The sequence below is a fragment of the Polypterus senegalus genome, chromosome 8 (assembly GCF_016835505.1).
Source record: "Polypterus senegalus isolate Bchr_013 chromosome 8, ASM1683550v1, whole genome shotgun sequence".
NCBI lineage: Eukaryota > Metazoa > Chordata > Cladistia > Polypteriformes > Polypteridae > Polypterus > Polypterus senegalus.
The window spans coordinates 105,751,725-105,770,550 of NC_053161.1; the positions used below are offsets into that span (position 1 = coordinate 105,751,725).

Here is an 18,826-nt window from a genome sequence, read left to right on the forward strand (position 1 = left end):
TAATGTCACTATCTCTGTGCACACTGTTATGGATTCATTCATACAGGCAGACCAAGTATGGTACACAGGGGCTCAGCATTTAGAATTGCCAGCCAAGCATAGGACTAGATGCCAAAGACAACTGGAGGATTGTATAGTCAGCCTAAAAGACAGAATAGTATACTTCTGTCCTGTGTCAGCACAAAAACTTCTTTCCTTGTTGGGAGAATGAGAACTGCAAGTAGGCATTGTGCTATTACTGTATTTTTTGGAGGTGGAGTGGCATCTTTTCCTGTCCTTGTTTGGAGACCAGAGAAAGAGCCTGCACATGGAGCAACCAGTATATAAGGATGGACCTACTGCCAATACACTTTGAAGCTGTTGGACGGAAGATTGTCATCCGTCTGGAAAATCCTCTCAGCGTGGTGACGAAAGATGTCAGACTCCATAGATCAAGATCCCACCTTGATAGAGTCTGTCATAAGCTTCCCGTCTGTTACACCGCGTAAAATCGCCAGTTAAGAAACCTAAAATATATCTTTTTTTATCTCATGTGATTTTTGTACCGCTGTAATCGCTATGGGAGGGATATAGCCTTTTATATCATATTTCTATATTTTTTGTTTACTTAACATGCCGCAATTTCAAAAGAACACATTTCCTGAGAGCTAATGCCTTCAAAGGAAACACCGGGTACTGAAAAAGTACCAAAAACCCAATTTTTAAAAAGTACGATACCAGCATTTTGGGGATTTCTGTACTGGAAGTATACAGTAGCTTTCAAAGACCTTGTGCTCAGCTTTTCTTTCTTCCACTTTCCGAAGCACTGTAGACTCCCCTTTTTGATCCCAGTATGCGGTAAGCTGCTGCAACCTCGGTTTCTGATTTAAAGTCCTCTCCAATTATTTTAGATAATAGTTAAGCTACAAATTTCACTGGGTTTAGACTTTCACAATTCTCTGGGAGACCTTCTAATATTATTCCTTCTGCATCCGTCTTCCAGCAAGTCTGTCTCCAAGTTTTTTGCATTCAGAATTTACAGGCGTCGCTTTTCTGTCAGCAGTAGATGCCAGATGTTCAGCTCTTTCAGTTCAAGTTGTGAATGTTTGCTTAATGTCTTCCAGCTTAGCGCCAAGAGCTCTCTGTTTATTTTTTAAACTTAGACGCATTTTATTGAATTTGTTCCTCAATTTTTCCCAGCATACCTTTAAAGGCTGCCTCAAAGCGATTATGTACATGCTTCTCCAGTTCTTTATTATCCTGCCACAGCTCCTGCTGGAGCTTCTCGTTTGTCTTGAGCATACCATTTCTTTCTTTTTTTGCATCTTTCTTGAGCTCTTTTATGTCTTGAGCCGTGGCCGTTGCAGTGATCATTACCTTCAGTTCAGACAGATTGTTTCTGCCCTTGTGCTCCTCAGGTGAAGTAGCAAGTCCTGTTATAGCCAATGCTCGTGAGGAGTAGGTGAAAACGCAGAAGGCCAGGCCATTTCCAGTTTCAATGGATATTCTGGAATCGACGAGCTATCGTGACCTGAATCACTTGCACATTCGCTTCCTGTTTTGCTGTCAACTGGAGACGATGTAGCGGATCGTTCTGTCCCATGTCAGTCCCTGTAATGCCGTACCTTGAGTTTGGACTTGGGCTTGATGCCTGTCTAGGCTTGGGTGTAGCTTTGGGTTTCTTTCCCGTTTATTTCTGAGCTCCTTTGTTTCTGCTCATGTTTATATATGATTGCAAAAACTGTAATAGAACCTCCTTGAGTTGGATAAATACAGGATACCTCGGGATGATAAAAAATAGAAAAAATAACACCGCTGCGAACAGAGTTCCGCCGTCCATCTCCTATAACAGACGAGTCCAATCTCTGAATGGCAGGAGCACAAAAATGGTCTGGGCCCCTGTATCCTAACCAGTTTGCCTGGCATCCATCCTGCACGCACTTGGTGTACAGACAGCTGGGGCTCCAGGATTTGTTTAATACAACAGTGATTACCTGAAGTGTAGTACTAGTGAGTGTAAATATTACTTGCAGTGTGCTTGACCTACTGAAATTACGTGGTAGCAGTAGATGAGGCGCCCTTACTCCACAGAGAGAAGAAGAACATGAAGTGAACATCTCACAACCTTATTACTTTTGTAGATATACAATTAGAAAATCAAACTGAGTGAAAATCAACACAGAATGGGTTTATTACGCTTCACTGAAGTAAAGATGAACTTTAAAAGTGCAATTATTATGTTAAATTTTACAATTGTGGTTTATCTTTAACATGAATTCTCTTAATAAAACTGTGATTTCCTTTGCTCAGTTTAGTACCAAATTTTATCTTCACCTTCTTGAGAACTTAACGTAAACTATGGAATTAACCATAATTAACACTAGAATTACCAGAGTTTTCCAAATAATGATATAGTATTTATAAAAGGTGTCATTTTGCTTGACTTCTCACTCTATACAACTCTAAGCAACTGACACGCAGGTAAACAGACAGGTGGGGGATGAGATAATAGGCGGTTTGCTGTTTATCTACACATATAGAAAACAAAAGACACTGATGGAGAGGTGCGAAGCGTTTTAAGGTGGGATCGATCAACGAGTTTTTTCGTAGCCTCTGGTAATTCTAGTGTTAAACTGAAGGCATATCATTAACTTTCCAACATAACCAGATCTATACTAGTTGTCTCATAATGCATCACCTTTGCATTTTACAAATGCTAGGGAAGTGTTCAAATGCGATGATGTGGAAAGTACACATTCAGTTTCCATGTCTTAAGAGTGAGCAGGAAGGTGTGCTATGGTACTTTTATTTTTGAATGATATACAACATTGTTTTGGCTGTGTCTGAGTAATGGTGAACTATAATTAGGCAGATTTTTATGATTGCAAAACAGGACACAACTAATTAATCGAGCAAGTGTGTGTTAACTGCAAATTAAATTGGAGAGCTGGATCATGAAGTTTCTTGTGCCTTTTCACAAGTGCATGAAATCAAAGAGTTGAAATTTCCCCCTTTGCATTTCGGCTTAATAAAAAGGGACAAACGGTACATTTTTGTTACTTTACGGGACACAATGCATGAAAACCAGACAGTCCTGGAGAAAATGGGATGTCTGGTCAACCTATATATATTTGACTTGAAAAATACTGAATGTATCCTTTATAACCACTGAAAATGATACTGTGACATGAAAAACATCTGGATTAAAAAAATTTATTTTCTTAGCCTATTTTATTTTATATTCTCTAATTTTTATACCATTCTACTGGTGCAGTTTTAACTTGGCAAGTCAGTTTTTTGGTCAATTACGAGCGATAATTGCTACATGCAAAATTATGTAAAGTTACATTAGCTGAAATAATAGGCTGATAAACTAATCTAAAGATAAACTTATCTACTCAAAATTGTATAAACTACATTGTAAGAGAGAATAAGTTGTGACATTTAGAAAAATGCCTGAAATATTAATATCAAAGTGCTTTTTAAACTGTGGCTTTTCGCCATCTCCAAACACAATTTCATCACCCACCGAAGTCTGCAATTTAAGGAGGATTTCAGTCCCAAATTCAAACATGAAGTTCAAGTTCTGCTATTTTGTACCCTATAAGTGCTGTAGATAATGGTAAAATGTTTTTTATTCCTAACTCTCTTTTTTGCTATTATGTTCCATATATGCACCATTAAAATTTACAGTAATCCATGTGTTTATGTGTGTTAGTCCATTATTTAATAATGTTTGTGAATTTGTTACTTTTAGCTCAGTTTTAATAGTATGCACATTTTTTTTTTTAGTCTTCTGTCATTTTTTGCTATCATTTGTTTTCTCCTTTTGGCTACTGTCAGCCAGCAGCAGAATAACTGTTTTCTCTCTTTTTAGCTTGGTTGACGACAGATGTGTCATACAACCCGATGCTGGGGATCTAGCGAATCCACCAAAAAAGTTCAGAGGTTAGTTCTCTAATATTACTAAGTTGCAAGTGCCCATGTCTCAGTGTCTTATCTCTTACTCATTTCTGGCATGTTGCTATTAAATGTACCCAGGTTTAACAAAAAACACACCACACACCATTTGAAGTAAATGGTTCAGTTTTTATAGTTATTTAAAGAATGCAAGAAGTACTTTCTGACAATTAAGAAAGGAAGTGGTTCCACCACTGCATCCTCAGAGACAGGCATTAGAATGTACTGTCGTTGGATGTCTGCACTTGCTGAATACAACATATGAAGCAAAAAAGCTCCAATAACATTACCTGACAGTCCAACTAAACTCTCTTGTATGTAGAGAAGTATATATTAAGATTGTATAGCTTCACCAAATGTTTTCCAGAAATTTATCTAAAAACAAAGCAACTTAAAGATTTTGTATTGAAGTTAGCTGTTTCTGTGTTTTGACCAAAGTGAAAACCAAACTGAATTTTGCTTTTTAAGAAATTAAGTTGAAAGGTTATGGTGTTTTCTAAAATTTTAAAAAGAAATGAAAAACTTTATGTCCAAACTTCAAAATAATTGAATCTGATTTATTTTAAGTTATCAATATAAAACAGTGGGTAGTTAAAAGGAAAGGAGACATTGAGGGTTAGATATCTCATATACTTTAAGGCTAAGATTAACACTAGAATCTCTGAAGGCTACGAAAAAAGTTGCAATACCAGGTCACCTTAAATTATATTAAATTATATGTAGATAGTCTGCACACATTATATACTTCACGTTGCCATTTTGTCAATATTAAAGTAAAATGAAAAGTTTTCTGTTTTAGTTATCTGTTCAATATTTCTTACCTTGCATTTCCTCTCATCCTGCATTTACCCAGATCTTTGTAGACATGGAACACACATGAAATGTTCTGTATGTATTCCAAATAATATATTATTCACCCTGTACAATTCCAAATGCCTCACTGCCAGATAAACAGACCTTAGCATCTGAGTTGACTTCAGTTGCCTCCGTTGGGGGATGAGTGAGCAGGCTGCCTGCTGTCAGTGCCGATTGACACATTTTTAAAACAAAGACGCTGATGATGAGGTGCGAAGGAATTTAAGGTGGCCCGGCATTACAACTTTTTTCGTAGGCTTCAGGGATTCTAGTATTAATGAAAGTAAAGGAATTTTACATAGCCTTTTTTGCTCATAATTAATAAGGGTGAAAATAGCTCTTGGATACAATGCTAGATTATGAAAGTTAGTGGAGCCTTTTACTGTATCAGCTCATTTAAGTATAGCAAACTGGCAGTCACATCTGTGTGAATTTTAAAATCAACATGTAAGAAAAAGCTTATCATTAAAAACTAAATATTGTATTTTAAGTAGAATATTAGTAAACTCAAATAAGAGTGAAGAACTTGGTTTGGCAGATCTGGTTGCTTTGGTAACTGGATTAAATATTGGTGTATAATTTCACCTAGATCCTCATAAATAATATGACAATATTTGACTGGCTGCTTTAGGACTTCTTGGTTATAGCTGCTCCGAAGCCTGAGCTGTCTTATTTCAGCCTGTGCTGTATTCCTGGACATTGCCTACCAGTAAAACATCACAGTCCGTTGTGAATGAATGTTAAAATATGATACATTTTATTAATTACTATATTGAGTCATTTTTATTTTTATTGTGAAATGAAGGTTATGGAAGTTTTTCTGTGTAATTTAAGATTATTTCCTCTACCGGTAGCAAAAATGAAGACATTTTTGTTGTTTTTATGAAATACTGCAATAAAGCTGATGTGTTATAGTTGTATATATAATATAATATTAACTTGGCTTTTTGGAGATAATTAAAATTCATTCCAAAAAAATTTTATCTGAATTCATCTGCTCCAACTATGCAGTAGATCAAAATTATGAGAAGACGTAAAACCATTAGGTGAAGTTTCAGATAGAACATTTGCATCAGCATAAAAGAAAACCAGCATCAGACTTTCTGTTTTAATATTAATGTCATTCACTAGAGTTGCTTTAACTCCTAATGGGTGGGTGTTTATTAGATAGTTAGCTTTAGTTAGTTTTGTATCTGAAACTTGTATATGCAATACTTTGTTTAAAAAGGCACCCATAGTAAAACAGTAGCCTCCAATCTGAGGTTATTTTATGGTCCCAATAAAATTCAGGCAAGGATCAGTGGCTTTCTTGTATGGTCTAGAGGTTCTCCTAACAATCAGCTAGGTCATTGTGTTGCTATAGTTTGAGACGAAGCAAGACAGTCTATATTTAAGAGTTACATTTCAGACTATTGCAATAAATAAATTATAATTATAGTTCTAATTATTAACAATACTTAAGAAATGTTATCCAGTCTAGATAACTAATAACCAATTGAAGAAATGCAGCATGGTACAGACTACAACTTATTTGTGTAAGTTTGGTAGGGGTCTGATCCAGTTAAGTTCAGATGGTTTCTTATGCTTTTGAGCACATATTTGAAGCTTTCTATAATAATCTCGAGTTGCAACAAGCATCATTGTACATTTACAGCATTCGTTGTCATCAGGTTCAGTTAATTTAAAAAAAAAAAAACAACTGGAAAATCTATAAACTGGAAGCGGCAGACATTTTGTTTGCTCTACTGAGCCTTTATAATTAGTAATTGTGTGTATGTATGTTTTTTAAACAATCGCATCAATGAAAAACAATGTTTTCTCCATCAACAAATGTTCTTCACTTGGAATCAGGAAGTTAATCTATGGTAGCATATCATCTCTCAGAAACAAAGTCAAAATGAAACAACTGAAATGTTTGTCCATGTCAGACTAACACACATTTAGAACACAATTTATTTGGAAAGAATAATGTGATGAGCCTCTCTATTTAGCAGAAACAAAGAAGTGGTAATCCTGACAAATCCTGGCTCATTATTAGTTCAGTATTATTCTTTGACATGTATGTAGTTTGACCCAAATTGTAATGATTTTAATTAATATTCACATATAGTTTAAGTTGCATAAATATTGTAAGTAAATGCAATGCTTTGTAATTTCTCAGCTTACGTCTTCGCTTATTAAAATGGTAATATAACATGTTTATGTTCAAAATCTTTTCCAGCTATGGAGTAAAATGTTCACTGCAACATTTGCACTGTGATTGTGGTAGTAGCTGAGTTCTATGGTTCTAATTTTAGTGAAAAGGATTTGTCTTGAATAACTGAACCACAACTGAAAATTATGATTGAATGCGCACCATGTTTCCTTAAGAACGGTACTTAAAGCACTTATGTGGGTTTGTTTTGCCCTAGTTTTGAAGGGAGAACTAAGGAGGAAAACCTTTTAAGCTTCAGTAATATTTTAATTAAATGGATGGAATTTCAGCAGTTATTTTATGATCACATGTTTTGAATGTAATTACTGTATTATGTAACTTTGTTTACAGTGGTGGATAAAGCATTTCTCTCTCTCTCATATATATATATATATATATATATATATATATATATATATATATATATATATATATATATATATATATATATATATAAATAATATAAAAATCCTGGAATGGAAAAGCAAGGCGACGATACGTGATCTTCTCGGAAGACATTTAAAAGACCCGCGAGACAAAAAAGACAGAGCGTCTCGCGGGAACTGTAAACATGAGACTTGGTGCCAAGAGATTGTCCCAGGGCCGTCTCGCGGGGACGTGGGACATAAGATTCTTGCAAGACACGCCCATCTTATCAAATAAGAGCACGGACAGCCAGAAAAACATTCAGTCATGTAAAGCCACGTGGCACACACACATCCTGTTCTCTCAGCAAAGGAGAAAGAGCAGCACGGAGAAAAGAGACCCAAAGCACGGTACAGAATATGAAAGCTGTAAAATTCGAAAGTATTGTAGCGTCCCAGCCAAGCTGAAGCCTTTTTTGTTTTAAGTGACTGTTAGGTCTGATCGAGGGAGGGCAGATTACAGCACGGAAGACTGATAGCTGGGTACTGATTGATGCGGTAAGGGGGAGGCGAGACCCGTGGGAGGAGAAGTTGAAGAGGGTGCTAGAAAGTTGTGTTTGGTGTTACGCAGTCGGTGATTGTTAAAGTAGAACTTTTGTGACACTTGATTACGTCACTCGCTACAGTATCAAAAAAAGGGGTTGGCGCTATACACATGAAGAGCAGGTTACAGATTATGAAAACAGTGGAATTCGAAAGGCTAAAAAAAAAAAAAAACCTTGGCGCGATACAATGCAGAGAAAGTTAAAGAATATAAAACTAGGAAAATTTGAAAATATAAAAAAGAAAGTAAAGATCACAGTATCGCAAACAAACGGAAATTACTCGAAAAAGGAAAAATAATCACCACAGACTAGGGGTAACTGAAAAAAAAAGCAGGAAAAAATGAGGTAAGATATAAAAGACAGAGTAGAAAACAAAGTAAAACATCATAAAGAGGTTATAAAACAAGGGGGCCAAACACATGTTCATGCAGAGCAGGTTAGAGATAATGAAAACTGGAATTCAAAAGACTCCAAAAAAAAAAAAATGTAGGCACGAAACACATGCAGAGAAAGATACAGAATATGAAAGCAGAAAAAAAACAACATTGTCAAAACAAAGAAAGTAAACTTCGTATTAGCGCAAACAAAAAGAAATTATTACTCGGAGAATTAACGAAAAGGAGAATAGAGATTGAATGTATGGACATAGGTGATATGTCAGAAGTACGTAAATATTGTAAGGCTTTGAAGTTTAAGTCAGAGAATTTCAAAAACGGGGTTTAACTCACATGCATTTATTGGTTACTTTGCAAAAAAACAATTATTAACTGCTGATGATGTGGATCGTTTTGTCTATGCTGAAATTCCAAACAGAGAAACCTATCCTAAATTATGGTACAAAGTTATTAAACACAAGTCTCACAGACCTCATTTAAAAGATTCAGCATACTGGGACACGAAAGATTCCAAACATTGTTTTTACAGAAGTTCTGAAATGAAAGTGAAACTAATGAAATAGCAACAATTCAAAGAAAAAAAAAAATCTTACAAGTGTGTATCCAGAAAACCAAAAACGGGGGTTGGCGAGCGAAGTGAGCAGGGAGCGAAGCCCTGTGGTTGATCTAAAAAGAATCTATTTCAAAGTTTTCCTATCCCTAGCATTCCACTAACTTTACATCAGTGTCCCCTTGTGCTTCTCCCCAACCTGTTATAATCAGGTTATCCATCTGTCTCTTCATGTTTTCTGTTGCAGTAAGACAGTTATTTGCATTACAAACTGATCAAACCTCTCTAAACATTACTCTGTTTCCTGTATTGCTAAACTCAACCTCGTCTTTTACTTTCTGTAGATTGCCTTTTCAAAGTGTGTCCTATGAACAGATACTCTGCGCAAAAACAATTTTGGAAAGCAAAGCAAGGAAAACAAGGAAACCAGACAGAAGAAGCTCTTTTGAAGAAACTGCAGGTGCTTTTACTTTTGTTCACAGTTTTAAAGGACAACTGTCTTCTGACAATGTTATCTCGTATTTTTCTGTTTTAAATAATATACGCATCAACTTTCTCATTTTCACTTGTTGTATTTTAATAAGTACCAACTGCACAGTACAGGTATACTCCATTTATTTGTTTAAAAGCCATTGTGTTGCTTTGTAAACCACATTAATTGCTTGAATTTTGTAAAAGTGAGCTATATATTTGCATTTTCTCTTCCTTTCCAGGAAGATTATACTTAAAATGTTTTCGGATAATATTATTAGTTGATGTTTTTGTGGATATACAGTGTCATTCATAAATATTAATCAACAAGCTGAGCACGTAGTATGACCAAATAGCTAAGGAGTTGTACCTTGAACTGTTTTCTGGCTTAGTCCACAGCACTAATTCACTGTCTTCATATTGTAGAAAACTATTGGACAATGTCATTGTGATTTGTAAATTGTTCAAAATAAGGTTAAAATACATGTCTGTACAGCACTTATATTTTAATGATTTCACCTTATTGCTAATACAAATTTCGTCAGCAGTCCCGACTCTGAGCAATAAAGTTGACAAAGGGAAGTTTAGTGCAAAAGGTTATCAGATGACAAAAATATACTTAACCATAATTTATCACCAGTATGTGATCTCAGGACATCTCAGCCTCCGTCAATTTCCACATGGGTGTAGTAAAAAATTCATATAATTAGACTTCTATAGCCCTTGTGAATTTGGGAAGGAATTTCCATTTTTGTTGTAGAATTGGAACTCTTCTCCATTTTTTTTCTTCAGATAGTGCTATTGCATCAGGTAAGTCTGGGTATTGCATCTAGTTAGTCTTTGTATTTCCATAAACATTGCATAAAGTGTAAATTCAGAGATCATACATTGCTGCCCACTTGATTTTATACTGGTACAAATAGAATGCTGGGTCTTGGATCTGCCCAGGAAATATGTGTAGTTTTAATTGCTACTGTATGCATATCTTAAATGATCAACATGATGTCCAGAGTTATTAACAAAGAACATTTTACACATCTAAAGAGAAAATCTAACGTCAGACTTCTGAAAATGTCAGCAACGTGTGGTTCCCAAAACGAGAAGAGAAAACTTTCAATGAAGTTTGCCAGCTGGGTACTCTGTCATTGTTTATGTCAAGAATTGTGTTATGATGATGTTCTGTATGGTCACTACTGAATGAAACTTTGGGTGAATAATAAACTATATTTCTTCCTTAAACACACAATTTGATTAATTCTGGCAGAATTGAGTTGGTTTGAAATACCAAGACCAACCTGAAAGCTGGCACAGAAACTGCAAAGAATTAACAAAATGCTTTTAGAAAACTGTATTTCAATAATATCTCTGAAATATGGACTGGCATTCAACTCTTTGTTTGTATTCACAAATTTGTGAACAAATTTTCCTTTGGAAAAATCCCTGACAGTGCCACCCCATTTGACTATCCTTCCATGCTATTTGCAGGTGAAGTTAGATGAGTTCTCATGAGTCAACAGCCACAAACTTTGAGACACTGAATGAATTTCGTCTTGTTTAACGTCATCAGTATCTCCCCAGAATGTAGGGGAGTTGTGATCACACTAAAAATGACTGACTACAAGGTGGTTGAAAACTACCATTTACTTTGAGTACAGAACTCAAATACTTGTACTGTATTGTTTTTAAATTTTTTTTGGTACTTTTTCAGTACCAGTATACCATGCAGCCCTGCACCCATGGGTTGTGATTTCTTCCCAGTGCTGTTTTCAATATTATTGGTGTATTTATGGTTGTGTTGGAGCTGATTGTTGAGTTCAAGACACTTTACTTCAGGGCTGTTAATGCAAACTGATGTGTGTTTTCTGAATTCTGAAGTGTCTTTCATTATTTATTCATAAATCTTATGTATCTGTTTTCACGGAGTACCTCTTATGGTCAGTCTGTACCACAGTACGACACCTTTCCTTTAAGAGGAAGCTAATGGTCCCAGACTTTGGACAGCATTATGACTAGTTGTATTACTATCACCAGCAGCAATAGCACTTGCACTTCAGAAGAGGTCATAAACGTGAAGATAAGCATGTTCAGGCCTGGCCAGTGTTTGAGGCAAGACCATCTAGGAAGAGCTTGGGTTGCTGCTGGAAGAGGTACTGGTGAGGCCAGCAGGGCATGCTTACCCAGTGCTCCAGTGGAGTGATGGGGACACTGCTGTAAAAATAGTGCGGTCCTTCAGATGAGATGTAAAATGAGGTCCTGACTCTCTGTGGTTATAAAAGATTCCTGGGTAGCCTTTGTAAAGAGCAAGGTGTAACCTGATGCCCAGGCTAAATCTCCTGTTTTTGATTGGTAGTCTCTCTCACCACTTCACCACCTGATGATGTATGGTGAGCATACTGGTGCAGAAATGGTTGCTGTTGCATCACCTAGGTGGATGCTACACATTAGTTGTGGCTGTAGTGGCCCTCCACTCACTATGAAAAGCACTTTGAGTAGTGAGAAAAGCACTATACAGTATAAATGTAAACACTATCTGGTGTAGCAACCTTTCTTTGGCAGACCACAAGGGCCAGAGGTTTCTTTTCATTGGTATATTGCATATATATACCTAGAATCTTGCTTTATGTGTAATCCTTTGTATTTCTTTACCATGCCATAATATTGTTAAACTATGGCATATGTACAGTATTGCCATTGCTTGTTGCCGTTGTTGTGTTTTTACCTTTTGTCTACTACACTTTATTTTTATAACATTTATTGGTCACTGCATGTTCAGGTTTTCTATGGGACTGACAATAACTATAATGTCATTGCCCTGTAAGGTAGTGTGACAAAAACACATTGAAATAGTGGAATACACTTTTTTTTTGTCATTTTCCACTGTACACTGTCAGCCCAAAAGAAGCTAGTAGCCTACTCTTGGTAATGTTTTGCTTGTTGATCATTTCAGATCCTGAGTAGATTTTTTTTAAGTTGGTTTGCAAGATGTACTACAGGATGTAAAGTTCACTTCGAGTTATGTACGTATGCGTGTTTCTCCAGGTAATTCAGGATTTTTTTTCTCCCCACATCCTCAAATATGTTCAGATAAGGTTAATTGTGATTCCAAATTAGCTCTGTGTTAGTCTGTGCAAAAATATGCTCTCTGATAGTTTGTTTCCTGCCTTGTTCCTCGTGTTGCTGTGACAAACTCAAGCACTCTTAAGAATCTATTTGAATTTAGTAGGTTGGAGAATGTTCTCTAATGTTGTGTTGCGTGATAATTTTATTATGTTTATTAAACTTTTAATAGTTTGCAAAATCAATTACTGTAAATATTCCTTATTTATATACATATACATATTTAAATGTCACAGAACAAATGTAAAAACTTTGAAATTTTCTTGTATATCTTCTTGTCTAAATTTGCTTGTCTTTTGTCCTTAAGCTCAACCACATTCCACCCTTTCTGGTAACATATCTAATATTGACCACATTTCTTTTGGAAATGTTGATGTTTTTGAGTAACTTCAAAGTGTAATCACTGTACCTTTTTAATATACAGTCAGGTCCATAAATATTTGGACAGTGACGCAATTTTCATAATTTTGGCTGTTAATACCACCACAATAGATTTAAAATAAAGTAATCATTATGTGATTGAAGTGTAGACTTTCAGCTTTAATTTAAGCAGTTTACCAAAATCACTGTCAAAATCACAGTTTAAGCTGTCTAGGAATAACAGCCATTTTTGTGCACGATGCCTCCATTTTCAAGGGCTCAAAAGTTTGTGGACAATTGACTGAGAAACTGTTCTATAACCAGGTTAGAACAGTTCCCACAATATTTAATTAACTATTTAGCAGGTAAAAGGTCTGGAATTGATTCTAAGTGTGGAATTTGTGTTTGAAACCGATTGCTGTGAACTCTAAATGTGAGATCCAAAGAGCTTTACATGCATAAAATGTAAAAACAGGCCATCGTTAGGCTGAGAAAACAAAGCAAACCCGTTGGAGAGATAGCAGAAAAAGGATTGGTCAAATCAATTTAGTACATTCTTAAAAACAAGGAACTCACTGGTAAGCTCAGCAGCTACAAAAGGCCTGGACAATCTTGGGGGACAACTGTGCTGGATGATTGCAGAATTCATTCCTTGGTGAAGAAAAACCCCTTCACAACATTTAGCCAAACCAGGAACACTTTCTAGGAGGTAGACCTTTCATTGTTAAAGTCTACAATCAAGAGAAAACTTCATGAAAGTCAATATAGAGGGTTTGCCAGGAATGGCAGATTAGGCTTTGCCAGAAAACATTTTTAGAAGCCTGTCCAGTTCTGGAAAATCTTCTTTGGAAAAAGGAAATTAAAATACATTTGTGTAAGAATGTTGGAAAGAGAACAGCATGGAAAAGAAGAGGAATGACTCATGATCCGATGCTTACCACATCTGTGAAACATGGTGGATGCAGTGTTATGGCATGGGCACGCCTGATTGCCAATGGAAGTCATTCACTAGTGTTTATTGACGATATGACTACTGGTAGAAGTAGTAGAATGAATTCTGAAGTGTACAGGGAGATACTATTTGTTGAGATTTAGTCAAACACTGCAAAACTGATTGGACAACACTTCACAGTACAGATATGCAATGAGCCTAAACATACTGTGAAAGCAAACCAAGTGCTTTTCAACACAAAGCAGTGGAATATTCTACAATGACCAAGAATATCAACTGATCTCGACCCAGTTGGACAAAACTGATGGCAGATAATCCAGTGATCAAGCAGTCACTTAAGTGCAGTAAAAGTGTGGCAAAGTGTCACTAGAGTGGAAACCCAGCAAATGGAGATGGCAATGCTTCCAGACTTTAGGCAGTTATTGACTGTAAAGGTTTTTCAGCCAAATATTGAAAATCATCATTATATTTATGATTATATTAGTTTGTCCAAATACTTTTAAGTCCCCAAAAATAGTAGGGACCACATATAAAAATGTTAATCTTTTCTAAACAGTTCATGCAATATTTTTGTTCAACACCTTAAATTAAAGTTGAATGTTTACACTTCAATCATATATTGATTGCTTTATTTCAAATCCATTATGGCGGCTTACAGAGCCAAAATTATGAAAATTGTGACACTGTCCAAGTACTTGCGGACCTGACTTAATTCATTCTGATTGATTGATTGATTGATTGATTGATTTTTAAAACACATTGCCACACTGTGCTGTGACTCTACCACCACCAATAAATTAGAAATTTGTTTTACTAGTTTTAGGAGTGGTGCTGGAAGTAACATTGCCGTAAGTAGTAAATGAAAGAAAACGAAAACAAAGTTGATGACATAAATTATAAAAGTGACCCTCAGTGGTGACTTGTTATGAAATACTTAATTTCTATGATGATATCCGTAGCATTTTTATTAATAATAAATATAAATTCTTTGCATTTATAGCACAAACTAAAATTGAAGTATTGTCTGTTTCTCCTAATTCCTGACACTGATACCTATTTTCATTTTCATCATCCTGTATTTCACTTCCCCTCTTGAGCACAACTTTTCATGTTTTTACCTTGTCAGCCAACTTCCACTGCAAATAGACTTTTTTTTTGTATTTTTTATTTTTATAAAGGTGACCTTTAATGTTGTTGACTGAGCAAAGGTATTGTTAATATTACAGAATATTCAGTACTATAAATGATGTGTCTGTTATGATACTTTATAAACATTTGATGCTCTGCATATGCTATATGGTCATATTAGTGCAATGTATTATATATAACATACAGATGCACAGTATGAAGCTGAAAGTTTTCAATGAGTAGGTATTAAAATAGGCAATACCAATTTCTGTCAAACAAAGAAAAGCAAGATGTACAGTATAGAAAAACTAATGTACATTTACTGGTGCACACTAACTGAAACTAAACCTAACTTTTACAAAGGCAGTCCAATTGTAAGTGTACAAAACGATTCAAACCCTCAAAAAGAACCCGAACCGTTCATCCCATATTTTCTTCGGTAATCTGAGGGCATGTACAAATGTGTTTTTTTGACAGGGATCTTAGACCACGGCCATATCCAGGAAGGTTTTCTTTCATTTAAAGCCACAGTCAATCACTAGATGTCAAAATAAAACAATAATAATAATGGTGCAGAATTTGGGGTTTAATAACCGTTTAATATTTACTTACACATGTATTAAACTCATTCAGAACCTATTTAGTAACTGAGAGAAAGAAAACACAAGCACAAGACTGTTGCCTGGTGGAGAACTGAATGCATTTAATAATATATTGTTCAGAATATTGTATATTTCCAGTCCAAAAGGAAAAAAACAAATATGAATCCCAAGGCTGATTCTCTGTAAAGTTTCTTAGAAGTGAAGGATTTGAATAAGAGATGGGTGTCACTTTAGATTACGTGTCCTTAATTACACCGTACTTACCATGTAACTACCTGTATAATTACAGAGTAACTAGGTGTTATTACCTTATACTTACTGTGTAATAAAGTGTAAAACTATAAGTACTCAACTGTAATTGTTGTTCCACGATTTTTATAAGTATTTACATGGTAAGTACAAGGTAATTAAGGATCCCTAATCTAAACTGATACCAACCAGGTGCTTTAAACAGTAAATAGTGGTGGTTGAAAGATTGGCTCTCTTATATAAAGCTCTACTAAATGCCTTCTCTAGATAAGGTGTATTTGTGTACCCTTTGTTGGATTTTTGTTTTTTTAGAGAGGTTTGAATAGTAAGAAATCATGTAAAATCAGAACTTTTCTGACCAGTTTACACTGTTTTACTTAACTGTGACGTCCATCATAGGGTGCTTCTCATAGATTAGTTAGGCTTTTCTACTAGCATTTTAATTGTTCTTTGCCTCATAACATTGAAAATCAGGATAAGTAGCCATATAGGTTTAATGTGTCAGTGGAATAAAAGCTAGATTTAAGAAACACTTGAGGCAACTTTTAGCAGCCAATATAACCCATCTGAAACGATTGTCCTAATGGAAATGTCATGGCACTTTTTCTTTTAAAAAAGAGAGTCTTGCAGACTAATATTAACATACAGTGGTGTGAAAAACTATTAGACCCCCTTCCTGATTTCTTATTCTTTTGCATGTTTGTCACACAAAATGTTTCTGATCATCAAACACATTTAACCATTAGTCAAATATAACACAGGTAAACACAAAATGCAGTTTTTAAATGATGGTTTTTATTATTTAGGGAGAAAAAAAAAATCCAAGCCTACATGGCCCTGTGTGAAAAAGTAATTGCCCCCTGAACCTAATAACTGGTTGGGCCACCCTTAGCAGCAATAACTGCAATCAAGCGTTTGCGATAACTTGCAATGAGTCTTTACAGCTCTGGAGGAATTTTGGCCCACTCATCTTTGCAGAATTGTTGTAATTCAGCTTTATTTGAGGGTTTTCTAGCATGAACCGCCTTTTTAAGGTCATGCCATAGCATCTCAATTGGATTCAGGTCAGGACTTTGACTAGGCCACTCCAAAGTCTTCATTTTGTTTTTCTTCAGCCATTCAGAGATGGATTTGCTGGTGTGTTTTGGGTCATTGTCCTGTTGCAGCACCCAAGATCGCTTCAGCTTGAGTTGACGAACAGATGGCCGGACATTCTCCTTCAGGATTTTTTGGTAGACAGTAAAATTCATGGTTCCATCTATCACAGCAAGCCTTCCAGGTCCTGAAGCAGCAAAACAACCCCAGACCATCACACTACCACCACCATATTTTATTGTTGGTATGATGTTCTTTTCTGAAATGCTGTGTTCCTTTTACGCCAGATGTAACGGGACATTTGCCTTCAAAAAGTTTAACTTTTGTCTCATCAGTCCACAAGGTATTTTCCCAAAAGTCTTGGCAATCATTGAGATGTTTCTTAGCAAAATTGAGACGAGCCCTAATGTTCTTTTGCTTAACAGTGGTTTGCGTCTTGGAAATCAGCCATGCAGGCGGTTTTTGCCCAGTCTCTTTCTTATGGTGGAGTCGTGAACACTGACCTTAATTGAGGCAAGTGAGGCCTGCAGTTCTTTAGACTTTGTCCTGGGGTCTTTTGTGACCTCTCAGATGAGTCGTCTCTGCGCTCTTGGGGTAATTTTGGTCGGCCGGCCACTCCTGGGAAGGTTCACCACTGTTCCATGTTTTTGCCATTTGTGGATAATGGCTCTCACTGTGGTCGCTGGAGTCCCAAAGCTTTAGAAATGGCTTTATAACCTTTACCAGACTGATAGATCTCAATTACTTCTGTTCTCATTTGTTCCTGAATTTCTTTGGATCTTGGCATGATGTCTAGCTTTTGAGGTGCTTTTGGTCTACTTCTCTGTGTCAGGCAGCTCCTATTTAAGTGATTTCTTGATTGAAACAGATGTGGCAGTAATCAGGCCTGGGGTGGCTACGAAATTGAACTCAGGTGTGATACACCACAGTTAGGTTATTTTTAACAAGGGGCAATTACTTTTTCACACAGGGCCATGTAGGTTTGGATTTTTTCTCCCTAAATAATAAAAACCATCATTTAAAAACTGCATTTTGTGTTTACTTGTGTTATATTTGACTAATGGTTAAATGTGTTTGATGATCAGAAACATTTTGTGTGACAAACATGCAAAAGAATAAGAAATCAGGAAGGGGGCAAATAGTTTTTCACACCACTGTAAGTAATTTAATGCCCATCTTGATATTCTGGAATTGTGAAACCTCTGAGAAGTGGAGGGGTTTGATTTTATCTCTCTATTATATAAAAAAAAAATCCAGAGACAAGACAAGACTTTTTTCAAGACATTTTTTCAAGTACCGTGAGACGAGACTTTAGCCATTAGATTTTTTCAAGTCACGCCATCCTCTCAACCATATTCAACCACGCAAACACATGGTCCTCTCATTTGTGGGAATACTTTTGACAGACACAGTTCCTGCTTTCTCAGCTTTTATAAATTTTTACGTTTTCCTCATTTTAAGTTCCCAATTAAAGAAGACTTATTATGTCCAAATCTTATCATGAAGGGTTATCAACAGAAAAAGTGACTACATGGTCAATCTTAGCACCAAGAAATGATGGTCAAACGAATTAACGCCAAAATTGTTGATCGGTCACACTGCAAATTGGTTAAATGCGTATCAATATACTATGCTGAAACTGTTGGTGGTGATCATGCAGAAGATAAAAACCTCAAATTACAATATCACAAAGAATATCTACAACTATTAACACCATCTGGCCTTCCATCACACAAATTACAGTAGAAAGAAGGATGTATCCAAGAAAGGTAATGTAGTACATCTTCCGTGGATAACATTAGATAACAAAGGAGATCTTGATATGCCATTCATATTAAAGCTTTAACAGTTTCCCATTAGAATAGCTTTTGCAAAGACTATTAACAAATCTCAGAGCGGAACATTCGAAAAAGTCGTTTTATTTAATATAGAGAGAGAGAGAAATCACG

At 35.8% G+C, this 18,826-nt stretch overlaps 1 protein-coding gene across 2 annotated transcripts in view; it reads left to right on the forward strand.

Annotated features, from left to right (window-relative positions):
* itpr2 (inositol 1,4,5-trisphosphate receptor, type 2) overlaps nt 1-18,826 on the forward strand; it is a 583,413-nt gene that overhangs the window by 44,557 nt on the left and 520,030 nt on the right. For both annotated transcript variants that reach the window (XM_039761551.1, XM_039761550.1), the window contains exons 2-3: nt 3,857-3,927; nt 9,248-9,363. In XM_039761551.1, the coding sequence (XP_039617485.1) occupies nt 3,857-3,927; nt 9,248-9,363 (187 nt within the window). The remainder of the gene's footprint in view (nt 1-3,856; nt 3,928-9,247; nt 9,364-18,826) is intronic.